General features: G+C 45.5%; 1 protein-coding gene across 1 annotated transcript in view; it reads right to left on the bottom strand.

The window, feature by feature from the left end:
* GPR39 (G protein-coupled receptor 39) overlaps positions 1-12,550 on the bottom strand; it is a 190,632-nt gene extending 178,082 nt beyond the window's left edge. Inside the window, exon 1 of the mRNA XM_070581208.1 lies at positions 10,965-12,550. Within this exon, the coding sequence (XP_070437309.1) occupies positions 10,965-11,820 (856 nt within the window). The 5' untranslated portion in view covers positions 11,821-12,550. The remainder of the gene's footprint in view (positions 1-10,964) is intronic.
* Between the last annotated feature and the right edge of the window lie 11,646 nt (positions 12,551-24,196).

Here is a 24,196-nt window from a genome sequence, read left to right as displayed (position 1 = left end):
CTTTAAAAGTTCAATGAACCTTATCACTCCAACTGGGCCTGACTCCCATTTCCGCACGCCTTTGGTTTCATGGCTAGTTAGACATTTCACAAGTACAATAGCAATTTGATGCTGCAGCCCTGCCTCCTGATCCCCGTCTGTCAGATTCTGGTAACACCACTGCTCTCCAACCACCCAGCCACCCTTGAGACGTGTAAAGCAGTGTGATGCGCTGTCTAAAAAGCCTCTGCCTGCCAGAATGACTCTTACACACAGGGAGTGCAAACAGGAAATTTTGTCAAGTTTCTCAGCTGGCAGAAACCCTAACATCAGAAAATGGTGAAGTTTGTTAGCCCGACACATCTCTCTCATTCAGACTCGCTGCCAGCATTGGGCTTGGCTGCCCCTCCTCTTTCCACTTGAAGTTAAACGATGAAGAGTGTAGGCACGTTCTCCTCCGGTGAGGAAGACTCCGGAAAGCAGCCCAGACGTTCGCTTATGTACCAAACATTCATCCAGCACCTACTAAGTGCCAGGCTAAGAGGAAAGAGAGCTACCAAAAGGATGATAATCAGCAGATGAATCCACTACAGTCTTCCTCTTTCACAAGAGAGGTGTCAGAGTTCCAGAATTACAGCTGGTGGCACTCACACCTGTAAATTTTGAAATCCCCAAACAAGAGTCTGAAAGTTCAGAGAAAAGTCCATGTTGCCCTGGACCTTGGCAAACCTCCTCAGTACGGAGCCCCTAGCAGGTACACAATAAATGGTTGGGGAATTAAGGAATGGCTGGGCCATGGGTGCAGTTCTTGGAAGGTGTGACTTTTCAAAGAGAAGCTTCTAGAGATCGGGCCTGACTTGGAAAATATAACTAAGTCAGGACATGTGTTTACCTTGGAGCCTCTTTATCAGGGTTCAGGAAATGTACTCATTTTTCTATTGTTATGTAACAAATTAGTACAAATTTAGTGGCCTAAAAGAACATCTATTTATAGCACACAGTTCTGTAGATCAGAACTCTAGACACAGCATGGCTGGATCTCTGCTCCAGGTCTCGAGGGGTTGGCCAGGCCAAGTTCTCTTCTGAGGCTCTGGGGAAAATGTGCCTCTCAGTTCATTCAGGTCCCCAACTCCTTGCTGGCTCCCAGCTCTAGGGGCTACCTCCATTCTCTGCCAGTGGTCCCCTCAATCTCCAAAGCCAGCAATGGAGAATTTCTCCCTTACCAAACCCCTCTTATGCTTTGAATCTCTGACTTCCCCATCTCTGACCCCTAGACCCAGATTTAAAGGGTCATGTGACTCGATTATGCCCACGCAGAAATTTCCCTATTGTAAGGTCAATGGATGTGGGAACTTCTGCAAAATCGCTTCACTGCAACACCTTGATTAGCGTTTGTTGAATAAGTGGGAGCAGCTGTGTGTACAGCAGGGTTCAGGGATCTGGGGAACCATCTCAGATTTCTGCCTACCACAGGGAAGGAGAGGAAAGGCCGGTGGAGCCAAAGTTATTTCCTGAGGATCACAGTTTGTGCGGTTTCCCTCCTGTCCAGGAGCAGCGGCCACTGTCTCGGGGTTTCAATCCTTGAACCTACTAAGCAGTGCCCAGCCACTGTGTCCCCAGCCCAGCAGGGAAGACTGAAGAAATATGAGCGTGTCATGTCCCTGATCTCAGGGAGCTCCAAGGATAGTCAGGGAGATGACACCTGCGCCGGCATCTGAGAAACGTCTAAGACGGCTCGTCATTCATGGGAAGATCAGTGTAGGAAGGCTTTGAGGAAGAAGTGGGGCCTTGAAATTGTCACTGAAGAATGAGCAGGCCCTTATACCATAGCGATAAGTTAGAGCTGCTGTGCCCTAGGTGAGATCTCTGGAGCTACCTCCTAACCAGAGCCTAAGCAATGTTGGGGATGGGCCCTCTGTGCTGGGAAAACATGAGATGCCAAATGGCAGTAGAGCCATCCTCTGGCTGCGGCGGGCTGCGATAGCAGCAAGACAGGAAAACCAAGAGCCAGGGGTTTGGCTAACGGCAAGAAGAACCAACCGGCATCAGCTGCTCTACCAGAACTGTGTTCCCATGAGGGACTGTCTCTTTTCACTCTGAGAACATGGCCAGGCCTAAATTTGGACTCAAACTGCAGTGTCACAAATACCACCACCCCAGGGGCAGCCCCACAAATTTATCTGTGCTGCTTTACTCCTTAATACCTCTCAATGATTTCCAAGGAGAAATGTCAAATCCTTTAGCTATGGTCGTGTCTGGAACTGGCTGCGTGGTGGTTGATCTAGTCCCCCAGCCTGGGCTCGTGATGCATTCAAGGTAGGGCTACAGAGCTGAGGGATCCTTTTGCACTCTTCACAAAACCTGTCTTTCAAGACAACTGCCTGCCTAAAGAGGTCAAGAAATCCAGCTTTTGGACCCAAAACTGATCAACAATACTCTTGTACTAGATAGTACCTGCTTTTTTCTTCCCTGGGGTGATAAGCTCATGGCTCAGACTTGAGAGAGATGGCTGCAAGTCACTGCAATTTAAGGGGGAAATAAAAACATATTGGCTGAATATTTTCAAAATATTGTCCCCGCTGCATCCTCTTTCCACTACCCTAAGTACCCTCCTGCTAACTTGTGGCAAAAGGGCCTGCTCAGAAATCATTCTTAGAGTTGTCTCACTGTATTAACATCTTGCTAAACAGAGTTCAACAAGGACTGTTAAATACCACCCTGATCGCTTTCATTTCTTGGTTACTTCTGGCAGGTACACATGGTGAGAGCTGATATTCAGGGGCTGATTAACACAGACTGTTCTTTTGCTCAGGGGAGATAAAATCTTAAGTGTTCTCCAAGATGGCTTGAATTTTTGGAGGCCTTGGAGGAATTAGATTCCTTCCAAACAGAGTATCTTTAGGTTCAAACTAACCAGAAAATTTTTGAGGAATGATAAACTTCTACAGGAATCCACCCCAAAGGAAAACAGAACATCATTTCCCAATTTTAAGCCGAGGCTTGTTCATTTACCTATTCATTGAATATTCAATGACTATTTAACATATATTTACTGAATAGTCACTGACTGTTCAACACATATTCATTGACTATTCAAAGACTATTCAACATATATTTATTGAATATTCAGTGACTATTCAACATACATTCATGGAATATTTGCTGTGTACCAGGAACCATGTTAGGATGGAGGTACAGTGTTGAGCATAATTAGGGATAGCTCCTGCCCTCAAGGAATTAGAAGGAAGACTGACATCAATCGAATGATCTCACAATTAAATGTAAAACCATAACTGTGAGTCTTGTTTCAAAGGAGGTTTAAACAAGTCAAGGGGGAGGGATTGAGCTTCCCAGGGGAGATTTGAAGATGGTAACGTGGTAAAGGGACTGGTAGGGGGCAGAGAGAGCATGGAGTAAGACCCAAAAGCATTTTAGGCAGAGGAAACAACATATACCAAGGCCAGGCTGTAAGCGAGAGCCTGGCTACTGTCCATTGGAGGAATTGAAGGGGACGAGTGGGGAAGAGCAATTAAGGGGTGTTATGGACTGAACTGCACCCCCCCAAATTCATATGTTGAAGCGGTAACCCCCAATGTGACAGTATTTGCAGATAGGGCCTTTAGTGATTAAGGTTATTAATCTTAAGTAAGATTAATAATTAAGGTTAAATGAGGTCATCAGGGTCGGGCTCTAATCCAACAGGACTGGCTTCCTTATAAAAAAAGGAAGAGATACCAGAGGTCTGTCTCTTTGCGTGCGCACAAAGGAAGGGCCACATGAGGACTCAGGGAGAAGGCTGCTATTTGCAAACCAAGGAAGACATCTCACCAGAAACCAACTCTGCCAGCTTGATCTCAGATTTCTAGCTTCTAGAACTGTGAGAAAATGTCTGTTGTGAAAGCCACTCAGTCTGTGGTATCCTGCTATGGCAGCCCGAGCCCACTAATACAAGGGGAGAACCGCGCTTGATAAAGTTGGAGAGTCAGCTGACCAGGAGGGGCCTTATGTTAAGATTTTCATCCTTGACATAAGAGCCATGGGAAGCCACTGACAGGCTTGAATTCGATGGGGTTGGGAATGGGGGCATCAATGAGGTCCAGTGGCTGCAGCATGAAAAGCAGCCTGGATAAGGCAAGAGTAGATGCAGACATTCCTCCAGGGATGACACATCCAAATCAAGGTCCCTCACCTAGAGAGCAGACTTGCTGGAAACAAAGTAGAAAAGGCACTCCAGGAGCTCCAGCTTTTTGAAAGTGTTTGCAAAGGAAGGTGCCCACCAGAGAGCAGGACCCAGGTGAGGCTGAACATATTTACAAGAATTGACAGCAGCAATGATGACCTGTCTTCTCTGCAGTCGTCAGTGAGCAGCCAAGGAGTAGAGGGAGACAGCCAGTTGGGTTGTTCCATGGTTGCAGACCAGCAGGGCAGGTGGACAAAAGGAAAAGACAGTGAGCGTTGACAGTGTCATCCAAGTGGCAGATCAGGAGACCTTGTCTAGTGGGGCAGGATGGGGCTCCTCGACTCCCAATTCAATATTCTTCCTTTGTGCTGTCTCTATTCACAAATGGCTTTTATCTGAGTGGTTTTAGCTGAACACTTTGCTCCACTGAGGCTTCTGCTGCCTTATTACACTTTGGCAGCCCCCATGAGGCAAACAACTAAGACAGATGAGCAGGCTTGCTAATGAATGGGGACTGGAATTCCAACATTCCCTTCCATTGGAATGATGCATCTCTCCAAGAGAGAAATGAAATCTTTGAGACTGCCTGATTATAACAACAAAGCAGCATTATTATATTTGTCTGCTGGGATGATGGCAGGACACTTGCAATTTATGACAGCTATCGCAAATAGAAAAATAAACATGAAGTACTATTTATTACAGCCACATCTACACCAATAAAGAGGGGAAGAGAATAGAGGCAATAACCTGAACATGTGAGGGAAAACTTTTTCCTGAAATATCTGAATATTTTACTCAAAATAATATCTTACACTAAGAAAGTCACTAATTTAATTTTGGTGAGAGTTCCCTGAGAGACTGGATTGGCATATCACTTTACATCACAGAAAAAGCCTTTGCTCAGAAAATTAATGACATAAACATGATTGTAAGACCAGTTCTTAAAACAGTCAAGAAAACAACTATTTAAAAATTCTTTGGGCGCCGCAGAAGCATTTTAAGGCATCCATTTCCATGCGATCAGTTTCAATTAATTAAAATTTGGGGTATGACCTGAACATAGGGTGCAGAATTTCATGAAGTCAGTGAAAGGGAAGCTGGGGAACTATATAAATCAAGTGCCAAGCCACTGACAAATGAAGGTCTGGCCAAACTAGACCAGTGAATCCTGAAAGAATGGAAAATTGACAAGGATGATGCTAAAACAGGTACTTCCGTGAGGATGATTTCAATAGCAAAGTAAGAAGCCCTTGGGAGAAAGTCTTCTTTATAATCTTGCTGAGAAAATCAAACACAAAGGCTATCACATAGTTTCGTCAGAAAAACTATGCCCTCAACAAAGCACTTGTTTCATTCTGAAAAATTATTATAAGAATTAACATATAATTATAACCTTTGTTTTATAAAATAGAAGGCAAATTTCTCTTTATAATTTTCAGTTTTGTTTTTCACAATGAAGCCTCAACCAAACTTCCTTTCACATCAAATTTTGGACTCCATTTTAAGGAACTAACTTTAAGAGTTCTTTTCAGGAACTGACAGTCCTCAGATAAAGAGGACCCACTGTCAACATACTTTCTTTCTCTCGTTCTCTCCATCTCTCTCTCTTTCTCTCTCTTGTGTGCACCTGGCTTGACCTCTAAATCTGGGGTATAAAAACGCAGAAGATATGACTCTGGTCTCCTTCTCCCTGGCTCTCCCCACAAATATCTAAATATACATCAACCTTCTCTTTTAGAGTAGTCCATTATGGCAGCAACTCTCAATCTTTTTTCCATCCAAAGATACATGTTGGATGAAGTCCATACTCAAGCTATTCTCCATGTGCAACCCAAGTTGATGCGCAATTCCTGCCACTATATGCAGCTCTTTCCCTTTCCCTCTGACTCAGGAGAGCAAGTCAGAATGCAAAAGAGTATACCTATTATACAGTCCTGAATCTTCTATGATGTTTCTTTAATTTTTTAATTTCACAATTATCTGTAAAAAAAAAAACAATTTCCATAACTGTAGTTGAAATCCAAGTGCCACCCTGCAGATCTCTAGGAGGTAACTTTAACCTAGTCCCAATCACTTTATGTTCTTGGAAGTTAGAAATTAAAACTATACTTCTTTTAAACTACTCTGCTCTTCCACTTTGAGTGGGTGACATTTGACAACACGCCACATGGGCAATAGACACAAACATGGGTGTCCATGGTCCAAGATGCCACATGCGTTGAAAATAACTCCAAGTGACAGTTCAGAAAGATAAAATGGAAGGTCTGGGAAAGTCTCTTGAAAGAAGGCTCATTTTGCATATTCTCAACATCTAAGGACTAAAGAGTCAAACGTACCTGTTCCTTTCCCCCAGAAGAGGCAGTGATGCGGGGTTGGTGAGTGGAGGAGTCGAAAGAAAGATGTCTTGGACTCTCAAGGTCTGGCAATAGCACTCTTTTATTTGGAGAATAGTATGGAATAGCATGGGGACAGGACCCATGGGCAGTAAAGAGCTGTTGCATGGGGACAGGACCCATGGGCAGTGAAGAGCTGCAGGCATGGGGACAGGACCCATGGGCAGTCAGAGCTCCTGCTGCTGCCCTGAGTTGAGGGTTAGGGCTAAATTTATAAGGCATGGGTATGTGACTTATTTTTACTGGAAAAAGAAAAGATGATGTAAAAAGTCATTAAATGATTTCAGCGCAGATGGGGTCTGGTTATTGCGCGGTCATATAACTTTAGATAAGAATCGGGACATATAGATCGGCATGTAGATGAGGATACCCTTGGCTTCTCTCCCTGGGGCAGCCCTAATTCATACCATAAAAATCCACTGGGTCATACAGTTCCGCACGTAGGCCAGGTCACCTTGGGCTTCTCTATCTGGGGCAGCCTTAATCCACATCAGGCAGGAATCCAGAGCAGCAACCTCTGACTGGCAGTGCACAAGCATCACCATGGCCATGTTAGCTGTAACCTTGCAAAAGGAAGTCCAGTACTGATTTCTCACTGAGCTGAGAAGAAGCAAGAAGGGACACTCATATTTCCAGGAATGTGCACTTTTACTTACTAATTGTTTTCTCCTGCAAATTGCCTGAGAGCTAGGAGGTGTCCCCTGGCATCTCCTTCTCTCCCATAGTTCCCAGCTTGTTTTCATTGTTCACCAGCCCAGCACCTAGACTAGACCGAGGTGCAACAGCAAAAGATGCAGAAAGGAAAATTACTATTTTCTACAGAGACTTCCTCATTTGGGGTAGATTTATGAGTTTCGTTTTTGTTATGCAGAAGTTAGCTTTTTTAACAACGAGGGGGGAAAATCCTTAATTGTTTTTTATTGCTTCAAGAGCTCAAAAGACATCTTGTGCTATGACGTCATTTACATTTCACATTAAATGTAAAATATATTTGAAATGAGCAAATATTTGTTTTAATTTGATACATCTGTTAACTGAAATGCTAAAAAGACAGCTAAATCACTATATTAAATTCAGCGATTTGTAAACAATTTATATATTCATTTGTTCTGGGTTAAAAATGCCCCAAAGCATAAGTTTTATGAGACCCACAAAGTAAATTGCATTGTATTAATCTGATGGATGCAGGCCATGATTTCTTTCTCTTCACTCCATTAATTTATTTCCTAACTTGAGTTAATTAGTGAGGTTCCTCTTTTTAAAGCTCTTTGAAATTCATTGGGTGAGGGGGGCATTTGAAAGAACTGCTTTGAAAACCTACTGCAGAGGAAATGGGCTAAATGCAGCCGGTAAATTCCCGCAAGACATTATCGCACATTAAGTACCTGATTGCCATTCAACAATCTTTATGCGGGAATGCAGTGGGTGATTAATACACAGTTGCTGTAAGAAAGAGGGAGAGAACTAGAAGGAAAGAATGGGAGCAGCAGAGAGAACAAACTCATTCCAAGCGATTCCTAACTGAATGAGAAGATCTCCAACGTCCTATTGGTCTCGAAATAAGAGTCTGTGGCATTCTGATTCTATGCTGCAAAATGGAGAGTGACTTTAATTTCAAACGATACCCACTGGGAGAAGAAGAGATGTCTTTTCAGAGAAATAAACAAAACAAAACAGAGAAGATGTTTGCAAATCATATATGTGACAAGGGGTTAATCTCCATAATATATAAGGAACTCACACAAATGAACAATAAAAAAACAAACAGCCCGATCAAAAAATGGGCAGAGGATATGAACATTTTTCCAAAGAAGATATACAGATGACCAATAAACACATGAAAAGTTGTTCAACATCACTAATCATCAGGGAAACACAAATCAAAACAACACTAAGATACCACCTTATGCCTATTAAAATGGCTAAAATCACTAAGACTAAAAATCAGTATTGGAGAGGGTGTGAAGAAAAGGGAACCCTCATACACTGCTGGGGGAATGAAAACTGCTGCAGTCACTATGGAAAACAATATGGAGATTCCTCAAAAGACTAAAAACAGAAATACCATAGGACACAGCTATCCCACTACTGGGTATCTATTCAAAGAACTTGAAATCAACAATCTAAAGTAACATATGCACCCCTATGTTCATTGCAGCACTATTCACAATAGCTAAGACATGGAAACAATCCAAGTGCCCATCGACTAATGATTGGATAAAGAAGATGTGGTATATATATATATACACAAGGGAATACTACTCAGCCAGAAAAAAAGACAAATTCATCCCATTTGCAGCAACATGGATGGACCTGGAGGGAATTATGCTAAGTGAAATAAGCCAGACTGAGAAAGACAAACACCAGATGATTTCACCCATATGTGGAATATAAACAAACACATAGACAAAGAAAACAGTTCAGTGGTTACCAGGGGAAGGTGGATGGGGGGGGGGGCACAGGGGGAGAAGGGGAGCACTTATGTGGTGACAGACAAGAAATAAGGTACAAGTGAAATTTCACATTGATGGGAACTATTATGAACTCAATTAAAAGTAATAAAAATTAAAATTAAAAAAAACCAGAAACTGGTCCAATAGTGAAAAAAGATAAATCAATTCTTTTTTTCTTGGTCAAAAGCAGCCTTAATTCCTAAATTAGAGTGGGAGATAGTGCCCTGCGCTCCAAAAAAAGAAAGGAAATTCATTTACACTAAAGTATGAATTACTGCTAAAAGTTTAAGAGATGCCTAAGGGTATATATGGCAAGAGGGAACTAGTCTTTCAACAGATGTTCAAGCAAATCCAATGTCCATTCCTTCCTGGAATATTTCAGGCAGCAGCCAGTGGGTGAAAGAGATTGAGTTGGGCTGAGTGCCTTCCCAAATCCTCAGAGGACCCTACCCGCTACAGACTCCTTACTCCAACCTCCAGAAAGGCTGGCCCTAGGCAGCAACAGCACCAGCCTCATCTAGGTAGCACCCTCCTTGTCAAAGTCCTGCTTTATCTCACTTTCCCTTCACCACCAGCCTGTGAAAACCACAGACAGACACTCATTTCTCTGCTCTGAGAAGCAAAGGCAGAATCTGAGACTGCACTTATATGCATTAGAACCAGGTCTTCTCTTCTCTCAGCCTCAAATTCCTCCTCTATGAAGTGGAGATATAAATCACCTAGCACAGCCCCCAATGTGGAGTGGGCATCCCCAAATTGCAAACTCCCTTCTCCCATTTTGCAAAGACACTTGCAAAGTCAAGACAGCTGCAGGGACACACCAGAAGCCAGGGGTAGGGTTAGGACAAGACCAGGTTCTTTCCATCTCTCTGCAATTGCCTTCACATTTTCTTTCACGTCTAACTCCTGGCCCTGGAACCTGCTACTCAGGTTGCCCACACCAAAACAAACAGCAGTGGGATTTATTCCTTCTCCTTTGTTATATCAACTCCCTCTTGACTCGCACTCACATACCCACAATATCTTTCTCTTGTTTCTGCTACAACATATTTTGTAAACCTCTTTGCTCGCACATTTTACGTGTCTCCCTTAAAGCCCCCGACTGCAGAAGAATAGCCCCCAGGCCCTCTTCTGAAGGCTTGGGGGCCTGCAGACAGTGGGCTCCTTCCTTCCTGACTCACAGAAGGACCTGACTTTAAATATCTGCATCACAACAAAAGTTTGGAAAACAAACAGCTTCCTCAGCCAGGGAATTAGGTATTTTGAATGATCAATCAAGTCCCAGGAATCTGTGGGGCCAGATTTTGTGGAACAGACAGGCCTGCCACCCCTGCCATGCTTCTCTGCTCGGATAAGAAACAGACCCACCGCAGCAGAACCTCAAGCACGACCCTGGGGAGTGCGCGTCTGAGAGCTCCGGTTTCTTAAGACTTGGGTAGGAGCTCACTCCCGGGGGATAAAACAGCGGCCTGCAGAGTGTGTGTTCCTGACACTCTTGCTTCTCCAAAGGAGGAGAAAAATGGGAACAAAATCTAGTTGCCTGAGAAAGCTTCTCCAGGGCAAAGATGGGCTAGATAAGAATCCTTTTTATCTCCACAGAACCTGGCCCTTCTCGAAGGACTTAACACCTTTCCCGCATTACCTGACTTGACCCTCACACTTCTCAATATTGTCATCTCCATTTTACCCAAAATATTTTGTGACTTGCTAGAAGTCACAGAGATGCCGTTCTGGAATATACTCAGATCTTCTGACTCCTGGTCTAAGTGCTCTTTTCACCATAACCTAAATGCCCAAAACATAGACAAGAAACATCCAGAGACTCAGATTAATGTCTCTTCAGCCTCAAGAACTTAAGTTTACACTTTCAAGGCAAGACTTCGGATTAAGAGGACCACAGGCAGTTGCAGGTGGGGGTGGGGGCTGCTCTTAGGTTGCCCTCCACCCAGAACTCACTCAGGAATATGATGGTCTGCCTCCTGGCTGTCCTGCTCTCCTCGCTCTCGGACTTCCTCAGCGGCGGCTTCTGCCCCTTCCCGTCCACTGTGCCCTGCTTGCTCCTCATGAGCACCTGCATCATATTCCAGCACATGAAGGCCACGGACACCAGGACCAGAAGGTAGACGATGAAGGCGCTGAAGATGCTGGACTGGAAGACGGTCCAGCGGCTGGAGAGGCTGGTACAAATGGACATGTTGGAGGTCTCGGGTTGTTGGTGGTGGCGGGTGCGCGAGCGGTTGCAAGTGAGACCCCGGTGATTGGGCACATTCACCAGGGGGTACTCAACTCCCATGGCAAAAAGCAAAGGCAACGCCACCAGGGCGGAGGTGACCCAAACAAAGGCAATCAGCAGCTTCACCTGGCAGGGACCTGACATGGCCTTATACCTGAAGGGGTGGCAAATGGCGAGGTAGCGCTCGAAGCTGAGCGTCAGCACGTGCAGCAGGGTGGCGTAGCTGCAGGTCTCGAAGAGGAAAGTGTGAAGCTTACAGGACACGGTATAGCTGGGCGTGGTCAGGGGGTTCCAGATGATGCTGTAGAACTCCACCGGCATGCCAATGAGGAAGACTAAGATGTCCGAGCAAGCCAGACTCACCATATGATCTGTCACCTCCTTCTGCAAGTAGCCTTTCTTCTGCAGCACCTGGGTCACCCGAATGGTGACACTATTCCCCACGATGCCCACCACGAAGATGACCAGGTACACCAAGATAAGGGTAATTTTGACCCAGGTGGCCACCTCGAATTCGGGGACATGGCTGTGATCAATGACATTGGAGCAGTCACCGCTGCGGCCGCCAAGTGAAGCCATGAGGAAGAGAGCCACGCCGCCAGGTCCAAAGACCTTCTTAATTTCCCTTTCTCCTCCTGGCGGAGCCTGAAGTTCTTGGCTGCAACTCACCAAAGTGGGTGCAGGGCTTTCTCTCACTCGCGCTTACCTGGAAAAGGTAACAGTATTTCAGCTCCTTTCATGGAAACTTCCTGGAGCAGCCCAACGTAGCAGAGGCCCCGGAGGAACATGGGGGTGGGGTTTTGCGGTGTGTGTGTATAGGAGCGAGGCGGGGAGAGCTCGGAGGAACGAGGGGCTCCTCTTCGGCAGGGAGCGAGCCTTGCGGTCCCCAACGCGCCGGCCGGCTCTGCCTTGCGGCCCTCCGCTCCCCTCCGGGCTGATGGCATCTGCCGACACCAAACCACCCTCCGGGGGCACCCACTCTGGAGCGGTTGGAGGCGGGGTGGTCAGCGATTAATCATTAACCACCGCTGACTGCGCTCAGCGGCGCTCTGCAGACCCAGCCCAGCGGCGGCGTTTGACTCAGCACACAGGCATGGTCCCGAAATCAGATCTTGGCTCCGGAGCACCAGGCGACGGGTGGCCTCGTCGCCCCCGCGGCCACCGCCGAGCCAGCGGTGGCCGTCTGCCTGACGCGCATCTCAGGGAGGCGCAGCCCTGGGGAAGCTGGTGTGCGCTCCCAGGTTTGGAGTCCAGGTTTGAGACTGGAAAAGACAGTCTTCCCCTCTGCTGCCCTGCCCCCATTGCCACAGCTGCCTTATGGTGCCTTCAAAGGTTGGGCCAGCACCAGTTTGGGGGCGGCTGGACCAGGGCACCCGCCTCCGAGTTGGCTGCGCCGCCCTGGAGGAGCTAGCAAGAGCTCGCCTCCTTGGTGCCCTGCTTTCAGGGCCCTGGGGTGTTTGCAGTGAACGGTTGGGGTGTGAGCTGCCTGGACCCGCTGCCTCAGAAAGTGACCCCAAGCAGACTAATAGGATCCCTATTAAAACCTTGTCTTTCCCCAGAGCCTTCCAGTTTTCGCGCGGGGCCCTGCCTCGCCTTCCTGCGGAGAGACCCGAGGAGCGCGGAGTCCCTCCCTTCAGTTTCACTCCACCGCTAGGCCCCTTTCTGGGCAGCGGCGGAAGTCTTTAATCGGGGACATGTATATGGATGAGGATGCCACAATCCACCAGGATGCCCCTATTAGGAAGTAGGTCCTCCAGAGGAAACTGCAGCCAGGACATCAAGGACGGCAGGAGGAGGCTGCCGGGCCGTCCCAAGAGGACCAGAATGAAAATGGCGTTAAGGATCATAACATTTTCCCTCTCTTTGGAGAGAGAGGAAAACCTCTAAAGGGCCCATTTTCATCTTCTAATTCTAAAATCAGAGGGAATGGGGGCGGGGGTAGGAGGGAGGCTGTCTTATGCCTCGTAGAATAAGACCTACATGCCCCTCCCAACAGTGATAGACACAACGTCTCCAGACATTGCCAAATGACCTCTGAGAGGCAAAATCCCCCAGGTGGAGAACCACTGACTTGAAGGAAGAAAACAGATCCCCTTGAGGTGTTCATCCTAAGCACCTTGCACCGTCCCTGTGCTAAGTTATCACAACCACCAGCCTGTGATGTGATCATTTTAGAGATGGAGAAACTGAGGTGTCCAGAGGACACGTGCTTCCCTAAGGCCGTAACAGAGTGAGTGAGAGACTCAAAAATTAACTGCTGTCTGTCAAACCCTGAATCTACATTGCTAATGGGCAGAGAATTCTGGGAGCACAGTAGATGCCCAGGAAGTGAGTCCTGAATGATGCACACAGAGATACAGGGACCGCAGTTTTTCTGAACCCAACCCTGGACATATGGTCTGAGGACCTCAGGGAATATTTGAGTTTGACACTGGGGGAGTGTGTGTCTGTGGGGGGCGGGGGGGGGGGGGAGCCGGCTGCATGGCCTTTTTACAATTAGCAGCAAATGTGGCTGTAGTATTTTTCTCTCTCTACTTGTTCTCTCTGTTAAATTACAAGCTCCAAGGCCAAGAACTACATCTTCTCCCTGTCTGACACCTCTCCGCAGCATCCTACATGTTATGTTTTGCCAGAGCCCTCCCCCACCCCCATGTGTGCTATTTGACCTACTTGCGGGCTGGGAAACTCCTAACTCACTTCCTTATTGGTGCATTGTGCTTGCTAAATGACCTTGGAGCCTTGTAGCAGTCCCGCAAAGCTCACACGGGTAAACATGGACTCTTGGGGCTTTCATAACTACAGGTGAGAATCCTGAATGGACTCCTCTGCAGAAGACCCTGGTTGTTTGCTGTCCCAGAGGGAATGAGAAGAAGAAGGTCCAGGAAGACCCCCCCAACCACCAGCGTACACACACACCCCTGCCCCTGCCCACGTCTGTCTTCTCAAGAGGAAACATGCCAGGAGCCTCATTAGCATTCCTCAGCCTAGCCACAGATCGTGCCTTCCTTTGAAATTCTCTTCTTTCACATAATTCATTTCTGTCAATCTTCACAAGGCTATAAGGTGGATATTAATACCCCATTTTACAGATGAAGAAACTGAGCATCAGGGGAACTGAGTGACCTACCGTAAGGGGTCAGAGGCAGGATATACACCCAGGTCTGCCTGGCACCAAAGCTCTCTCCCCACTGGGATGCCATCTCTCTGTGCAGGACAAGACTGTGCCAGGCTGCATAGCGGCATTTTGGGGAGAGGAATTTTTTGTCACCAGCCCTAATGCTTCTCCTCTCCCTAGCTGTGGCATGCTAGTCATCCTGCAATACATTTAATAATTCCAATTTGTTCTGCTCAGCAAGATTTCCATTATTGTCCAATTTCTTTCATCAAATTTTTCTTTCCCAAAGTGTGAACAAAGATTACAAACGCATGGCCAAATGGTGAGAATCAAGCTAATTAAAATTCACTCCTTAGAGTAGAGATGGAAAAATGCATTTGGAACAAAGGTCCTGGAGAATTAATTTTTCATTTCACCTTTGCTTTTCCTAAGACCAATTAAAAACTGTTTAATGTGCTCTTACTTGTTGAGAGCAGACTGTATAACACCTGGCCTGGGTCTGTGTAATCTATATTTTTTTATTAACATATTTGTATAGAGGGAAAAAAAAGAAAAGGAATGAAAAGTGGGAAGAAAGAATACTTCCAGTACCCTTGGATGTCACCTCTACTCAGGAGTCACTCTAGAGTCTACACAAATTTATATTTACATTTCACATGTTCTCAAGGACAATACGGCAATTTTCAGTCATGATGGAAATTTCAGGAGTGGCTTCATATAAAGTAGTCTATGATCCGTCCGCCACCTCTTGCTATGTAAACCTACATACATTGATTCAGGATTGAGATTCTATCCATGCACTGACTCTCCTGAGATGCTAGAGCATGGTGATTAAGACAGTAGGCTTGGAAGCCAGAATCCTTAGGTTTACACCTGGCCCTTCCACTCAGCTTCTTTTTTTTAGGAAGATTGGCCCTGAGCTAACATCTGTTGCCAATCTTCTTCTTTTATTTGTTGTTCTCCCTGCCCTGCCCCGCAAAGCCACAATACATAGTTGTATATCCTAGTTGTAAATCCTTCTAGTTCTTCTATGTGGGACGCTGCCTCAGCATGGCTTGACGAGTGGTACTTGATCTGCCTAGGATCCAAACAGGTGAACCGTGGGCAACGGAAGCAGAGCGTGCCAACTTAAGCTCTATGCCACCAGCCCAGTCCCCCGCTCAGCTTCTTTGTGCCCTAGTTTTCTCATCTGTAAAATGCAGCTAACAATAGTACTTATCTCCTGGGTTTGCTGTGAGAACTAAATGGGTTTACATAAAAAGTGTCTGGCATATAGTACGACCCATTATGTATTAGCTCTTGTCAAAGGGGCAAAATAGGGCAGTGAGTGAAAGTACGGACTCTGCAGCCAAACTGCCTGGGTTTGAATCTGCTGCTCCCTGGTGGTGTTACTTCAGGCCCTTTCCTTCTCTCTCTGTCCCCAGGTTCCTCATCTGTTGACTTGAAGATAACTAACAGTGCTGACCTCAAAGGGTTGCTTGCAGGACCAAATGGCGTAATATGCATGAAGCACTCAGAACAATGCCAGGCACAGAGAAAGTGCTGGGCAGGAGTGAACCATCATTAATGTCATGTCCATGGTCCATTAGCTGCTGCTGTTCATACTGTTGAACCTGGGGCCCTGCAAGGGCCTGAGGCACATTCTGCACGCTCCAAGTACCATTACGGTGTGCACTATGATTGTTGGAGTGCTAAGTACATCTTACGGAATTCCGCTCAAAACTGATTTGGCATATACTTTCTGGAAAGCACTGTGGGGAACACAGGGCAGTAAGACAGTCACTTCTTTGAAGGGGTTTATCTGCAAGTCAAGCCAAGAGCACGTAAATTGTTAGCTATCACAAGACAGCAATGGCCAAGTTAATGTTGGTGGCAGTAAGTGCTACAGATATTTGAAGGTGGCATCTGTCCTCACAGGAGAGACAAGATTCATAATCTCTGAAAATTGGGGATGCATGTATGACACATAGAAAATCTTTGTAACAACCAGATATTTCATCCAGCAGAACTCCCTATTTTCAAACAGACCGCACAACACAGAGAATTTACTGAACAACAGAGACTACGCTCTCTAACTTTGTCTCCACTAAATATGAGCTTTGAGTGGTTTGCCGAGCTGTGGCAATCAAGTGACAACAGGCCAGCATAAACATATTTTGCAGCCTTACGATGCTTTTCCTAAGTGCAAAATGAAATAGCCACTCTAAGGGGGATTGCAAGCGCGACCTTAGTTGCATTAGCATCCCATGTGTGATGGTGCAGTTAATCAGCCTATTTGACAGGCTTCAGAACAAGCAGCACCATCCCTGCTGCTCCCCCCTTTTAAGTGTAGGCTTCCTCGTAAAGCCATCTGGGGCATTAAAAAACCAAACCAGCAAACAAATGAAAAGCACACCAATTTCCTGAACTGAAGTCGGCTACTCAAAGCCACACTTCCTTATTTTCAAAATAGCAGACACACCTTGTCCTACAAATGACTGTACTTAGTACTGGCCACCCCCCTGCTCCCAGCTGTCAGAGCCTCATTGCTTTTACCATTCGAGCTTGCAGCTTGTAAGGAATCTGCTGGTTGGGTTCAAAAGAGCTGAAAGGAAAAGAGCTGTGGAAGGCAGGGCCAGCTTAAGGTGGCTGCCTCAAGCACCACGCTGGGCTAACCTGCCTGCTGGGTCATGTCAACCTTCCTGCCTCAGCTCCCATTAGGGATGAAATGTGTGTTCGTGGGCCCGGTCAGCATGTTATTCTACGGGATGATGTTTGTTCTGAGTTTCAAACTTTTGAACACAATCCATTTCAAGTTGGGAACAAAAGGGAAAACTTTGTATTATCTATAATATCTTCCCCCTGTCCTTACAATCATCTTCTCTCCACTGGGGAATGTCTGTGGTTTGACAAATATGAGGAAGAACAAACTCTCTCACAATTCCTTCCAATGACTGTTTTATAGCAATACGCAAATTTCCCATTGTTGCAAAGAAAGAAGAATGTCAACAAAGAATGGAGAATAGGGACAGAGGACACTAATCCAGTCTCAAGTGGCAGCTCCTCCCATCTCTGTCTCAGAAAAAACAAAGCCAATTACGTCCTCATCTCTCTGGAGGCTCTTCAGAGAGAGACTAAGGATTTGAATGGAAGCCGCTAGGGGCTCGAGGTAGCTGACTATGAAAATTGCATTCAGCCTGGATCCAGCACTCCTTGGCAGATGGAATCAGCATTAGGTGTTACATGTTTTACAAGAATCAACATTGTAGATTTGGTCTCTGAGCTTTTGGGCCTTAAGCCCAGAGTTGATCAAGATATGCTCTGACAATTTTGATATTCAGTATTGTCACCAGTATATCCCATCATAGGCCACCTCATTATCACCAGCTCAAGTGTGCTAGAACATGTGGGTTTGTGCCAGCTGGGAGACAGGCAAGAAGCATGGTCGGTCTGGTCTGACTTTCCATCATTATTCACTTGGGCAGATGGGCACTTGGGTTTCATGTACTGAGGAGCCATCAAATGCAAAACCCTAACAATTTAGGAAGGTTTTTTTTAAAGGATGCATAAGACGCAATTGCTGCGGCCTGTCAGCCTGGCAGGCTTGCTGGGGATGATGAACCTATACATATGAAACCCTGGAGGATAATCAGCAATGAGTACATGAATCAATCCTAGAGGGGCAAAAGAACAAACTCTTTAGTATGACATTTAATACCTGTTCCAACCTGCCCTCACTCAATGTAGCAAGCCACTGGCCACTCCAACATATATATACAAACGTACAATCTCGCATGCTCTTATTACATTATGACTGATACTTTGCCCATTGAGATAGGGTCTAGGTTTCCTCACCTTGAATCTGCGTGGATGCCTGGATTGCTTTGATCAATAGAGTATGACATAGTGATGTTAGGTGGCTTCCAAGGCTAGGTTAGCAAAAGGATACGGGTTCCTCCTGGCTCATTATCTTTAGGATACACATCTTGGAGCCCTGAGCTAGCATGAAGAAGCGCAGTTGCCCTGAGGGTGCCATACTGGAGAGACTTCACAGAGAGATCTCATAGAATTAGGGATGTCCAAGGAGGCCCAGCTATTTCAATCCCCAGCTGTTTGTCACCCCAGCCCAATCACCAGAGAGATGAATGAGTGATCCTTCAGATGATCAGAGCCTCCAGCCTTCAAGCCACACCAATTGATGCCAAGTACAGCAGAGATGAGCTGAACCTGCTGAGCCCTGTTTGAATTCTACATTCGTCATCGAAATAAATATGTTGATGTTTTAAGGCATTAAATTTTGGGGTGATTTGTTAGGTAGCCATAGTAACTGGAACATGCCACATCCCAGCACTGTACTCCAGCAAGAATGGACAGCTGACTGAACCCAAAACCTCCTGTGCATTCGTTCCTTCCTCCTGTGACCTGCCCACACCATGAATGTTCCTTCGTCCTGAAATGCGCAGACCCTCTCCATTTATTTTCCATTCTCTCATTCGTTCATTCATTTATTCATTCATTCAACAAACACTCATGAAATGCCTACTGTAGGGATGTTACAATAAATCAGAAACAATTTCTGCCCTCAGGAAGTCCATAGTCTGGTCCTAGAGAGAGACAGATGGAAATTGCTAAACTGACATGGACGTGTAGTGCTAGAGATAGCACCAGATCATACCCACCCCTAAAGGCTCATTGAAATCCTACCTCCTCCAGAATGTCTTCCCTGAATCTCCAAAATCATACTCCTTTCTCCCTGTATTGAGATACTCAGTGATGTGCTGGAGTTACTTACACCAGCTCACAGGAACTGACTGCACACATCTCTTCCCAACTCTGTGTTCACTGAGTTCACGTTAGTAGCTTGAAACTGATCATGGCGGGAGCACTTACACTGTAGAAATTGGCAGAAGCTACAAATCAGGGCTTCCCCCACCTCTTTTCTTTGTGAAGAGCTGGTTTTAAACATTGACCAGCACACCACTGGAGGTACCTCTCAGTTGGTATCCATTAGGGGTTAACTTTTGGGGTGGATGATGTTACATCAAAAAACGCATCCTCTGGGAATAAAGCTGTTTTAGCAAATAATTGGAAGTGTTGGTGGAGATGATAAGGACCGCCTAAGACATGTAGAGCACTGCTGGCAGTGAGTCATTTGGCTCTGCTGTGGACAGCTTGCTGGCACTGGGTTTTCTTTTTCTTTTTTTAAGAAGGATGTTGCAAAACTTTTGCAAGCCTGCCAAGGTGGTTAGTGCATAAGCTTAAGCAACTCTAGGGGCTTCAGTAGCCAGGCACTGGAGAGAAATCTGTTTGCCATCCCCTGGCCCTTGGCCACTAAAGCAACAGACAAGAGAATCACCTGGCAACTCCTGCCTGCTCAGCCCTCACACCTGCCAACAGGAAAGAGCTGCTTCGCTACTACACCTACACCATGTGTGTGAGGTTTCATCTTGCAGAAGTTTCATTAAATGGCAAATGGTAATGTTTTCTGTTTGTTATGGGTGGAATTGTGCCCCCTCCCCAAAAGATATTTTGAAGTCCTAATGCCCAGTACCTGTGAATGTGACCTTATTGGGAAATTGAGTCTTTGTGCATATAATCAAGTTACAGCAAAATCATTAGAGTGGGCCCTAATCCAGTATGACTGATGTCGTCATTGGAAGAGGAGAAGAGACACAGAGATAACATGAACAGAGGGAAGACTACGGGCAGACAGACGCAAACACAGGGAGAATGTCTTGTAAACTTTATTTACAAAAAAAGGCAGTGGGCTGGATTTGGCCCATGGGCTGTAATTTGCAAACTCCTGACCCAAATTCTCCCCCTTAATTAATGAAATGCACATTTCCTCAATACTCCTCCAACAGGAGGACTGGCGACTGACAGCTCTCAGTTGAGTTCCTCTCCAGGTACCATCTTCACATGAAGAGAGCTGCTTCATCCAAAGTCAAAGTCCCTTTCAAGGGCAGCCTAGATCCAGTGATTGGTAGAGAGGAGGCATACAAGCCCAACCCCCTTGCTTTAAAAGATGCTGAACATCTTTTCATACACTCATTTGTCATCCATATATACTCTTTGGTGTAATGTCTCTTCAAGTCTTTTGACCATTTGCTAATTGGATTTAGAATTTTGTTTCTAGTTAAAACATCATTTATATTGAGGACACAGTAAAGATATTTTTAGACAGTTTAAGCCTCAATAAATTTATCATAAAACTGCTGTCTTTAAAAAAGACTCTTGGAAAAAGTATTTCAGCAAGATGAAAAATAAATTCAAAAATATGCTGCAGTATGAGATGATATGAGAATGGAGAATTAATATAACTTAACAAAGTTCATTGTTGATTCAAATGGTAATGAGCAAAAGAATAAATACATCCTTAGCAATGTGGAATTTGAATTCTAGAGATGAGAGGGGTTTGGGGTTGGGGAAGATGCAATGGAAGGGTTGCGAATTTGGATGGTGAAGCCCCAGGAACCAGGGTTTAGACCCTACATTCCCTGACTGAGTGGCTGAGCCATGTTTCGTGAAAGTGCCTGCTGCAGTGCCTGGAGCGTGGTCAACAAACTTAAGTTCTGTCTAAGAAAATGCACACAATAGTCTCAGCACTGTGGATGTTAAGAGTAACTAAGCAGGGTTTCAACATGTATATGAAAGCAATACATTTGCCTTTATTTAAATCCTTTAACCCAGCCTATCCTTTTCTTCTTCCCATCTCGGTAAGTATGTAACAGTGAGGTCTGCCCACAATGCACAGCGTTTGTGAAAGATGGCTTTGGGGAAGGAAAAGGAGAGGAATCATGTATTTCAGGCTTCTTTAACCAAGGAAGACTTCATGGAAACGCTAATGGTTATGATTGGCATTGAAGGCTGAGGGAGAAAGAGCTGGAAAGGAACTAATGATGCTAGGTGCTCATGTACATATAAATATTCCTGTTTTCCTAGGGTTCCCTAGGTTCTGCCATATTATCTCCTCTGCAGAGCATATGGATGGATGGAGACAAGCTAGACACTAGTTAACTGAATTTTCCTGACAGGTCCAATTTCCTGTGAGGCCATTACAACAAAGTGCTTAAAGTTCTACCTCTAAAAGAACTTAATTTTTACCTTACAGATGTTGGGAGATTTTTTTGGAGGCCCCAATCACTGTAATTGTCTGTGAAGTGGTTTTGGACAAACAAGGCAAGGACCTCATGGGGAACGCCCACCTTAGTCTGTGTAAAGTTAGCTTCTTTCATTACTTGGGAGCAACACCCCACTGCTTGATGATGAGGCTATTTTCCAGCCACCTGAGGGTCAGCTGTCAAAGAAGACTGCTTTTCTATAGCAGTCTGAGCTCGGCAGCTGAACACCTCTGCCCCCAGACCTTTATGCCTTCTACCTTATTCCACTCTACTTTTGAACTGTTTCCTACCAGAAAAGTCCCCTATTTTGAAGCTTTCTTCAAAAAGCCATTGATAGCTAGGACAGGAATGTCTCAGCATTGTCATGAATGTGTCAACAGAGGTATTGGTAAAAAGCACAGGTTTGGAGCAAGACTACTCTGAATTTGAAATCTAGCTCCACCACTTTATCTTGAGTTCATAACCATGGTGATCCTCAATTTCACTGTATTATAAAATAGGAGTAATACCTATGTTAGAGATTCAGTGTGGTAAGGTGTATAATACACAATAGAAGGCACAGGCATAACGCTTGCTAACAGTTGCTTTATTTCCTAAAAAGTGGAAATGACTTCCTAAGAACCGGGAGGAGAGTTGAGTCATACTCAGAGGCCCCTGGAACACCTAAGACATGGTTCCCACCGCACCGAGCATCCCATTATAATTCAGGTGTTCAAGAAAGCAGTTCTAGGTGATTCTTTGTTCATGGAGAGTGGTCACTGAACAGACGAAAAGGGCGTCAGACGCATTCCTTACCCTAGCCAAAGATCAGGAGGTTCTCTGCCCAATGGAAGAATAATATTGAGTCAAATCAATGAGATTAGTTCCTTTAGAATTTGAGCCAGGTCTCTGGAGCAGGGAATGAACCAAGCCAGGGGAGAAGAAGGGATGCCAAGCAACAGAGACCACGTGAGCCACAGGAGAAGGACAAATTCTGAAAGGCAGAAGCCATCACTTGGAGCCACCCTGCTTCTTGCCCGTCTTCCCAGATCCAGTAGCAGCCCAAGAGTTTCCTAGCACTAAGCCCCTTTTCCCTTTGTTGACTTGAATGAGTCTGTTTCTTAGAACCAAGAAGCCCTTCGTGTATATTCCATAACATACCTTAATGGGAAATAGAGTTTGTTGTTCTCTTTAAGAGAATGGGTGCGCATTTCAGACTGAGCAATCACTGTCAGCAGAGGTACATGAATGAAAAGACCTGGGACCCCCTAGAACACTGCCCATAGAAAAACACACATAGCTAGAGCAAGAATATGATTCACTTGGTAAGAAGCATTGCGCAGTGGACGTTTATCAAGTTTTGTTTTGACTCAGCACATGAACCTTCTTCCTAATTCTTAGACTCCCCACAGTGTGAATCTTGGTGGTGGGGAGGGCACAGCCAGTCATAACAGAAAGATCCTCTTTCTCCTCACCCCCTGGCATTAAGGGTGTGGGCACAGGGCCTCAGGTCAGACAACTGAGGGCTCACAGAAGGATTCTGAATCTCAAATGAGGGGCAGATACATAAAAAGATACCATTGCAGTAGATGCACAGTGGCACCTACATATATAGCAGGAGTGGTCACTGCAGTGAGTACCACAGGGGAGGGTACAGTGGGGGCCGTGTTCAGGAGCAGTGAGTGTACAGTGGGTGGGTGAGTAGAAGGTCAGAAAGGTTACAACTGGAGTTTCCTGTCAGGATTATTGCTGCTGTCCTTCCTCCATTAGGCTTTTCTCCTGGCTTTCTGTTGATTCTATGAGTTACCAGCCATCCTTCCCATAAATTCCTTTTATGCCCAAGTTATTCATGGTTGATTTCTGTTGCTTGCACCAAGGTCTTTTGGCTGATACTTGTTGCAAGGAAAATAAATAGTCAATATGGATGGGTTACTACAGAAGGTATTGAGGAGAGGTGTGATTTTAGCTGGGTTTTGTCCTCTTAAATTTTAGGCCCAATAAATAAAAATGATGGACTGGCTGGTTAGTGAGGCTTAGTCTGAGATGAGATGTGGAAGGATCAAACAGAAACATTCTGGGAAAGTCTACCCAGCTCCCACGGTGGTGGACACTGTGATGTGCTACCAGGTCCCTCTCAGAACCAAGGCCCTCATTTCCTCGGCTACCAAGAATGCTGACTGCTGATGGATTGATCACAGTTTCATCCTTTCTGCGATTCACCTCGGCCAAAAAGAGCTACTACACTCATGGCAATGCCTCCTCCCCAGGGACAGTTCACATCCAATAAGTGGTCTTTGCTTCATTTGGGGGCAACTCTAAAGGACTCTCCCAGCTTCAGAGCTTTCTGTGGGATCAGCTGAAACCTTTGATGTCACTGCATCACAGTTCAGCCTCTCCCCCTGTCCAATTTGGCTTCCTTCTCTCTCCCATAGGTCTTGTTCATTAAACAAATCTTCAATGCAGTGAGTTTTCCAGGAAACCCAACATAAGACATCTACCTACCCATTTCAGAAACCCATCTTCCTCTTCTTAGACATAGCCATGACCCTTGTCAGCATTATGACACCAGTTCCATTATAATATTATGACACTCAGCCTCTCTTTCAGGCAGGTGCTCTTGCCAGCTCTCTCACCATACCCTGAGCCTAAATCTAACACCATAGTCCTCAGTGTTAGTCCACAGTAAAAGTAGAATGTTCTGGATAACAAAAGGCTAACCTACAGAAGACTAGGATTAATTTTGTATCAAACCTTTGGAATG

The sequence above is a fragment of the Equus przewalskii genome, chromosome 17 (assembly GCF_037783145.1).
Source record: "Equus przewalskii isolate Varuska chromosome 17, EquPr2, whole genome shotgun sequence".
Lineage (NCBI taxonomy): Eukaryota > Metazoa > Chordata > Mammalia > Perissodactyla > Equidae > Equus > Equus przewalskii.
This window is presented reverse-complemented; position numbering and strand designations above follow the sequence as displayed.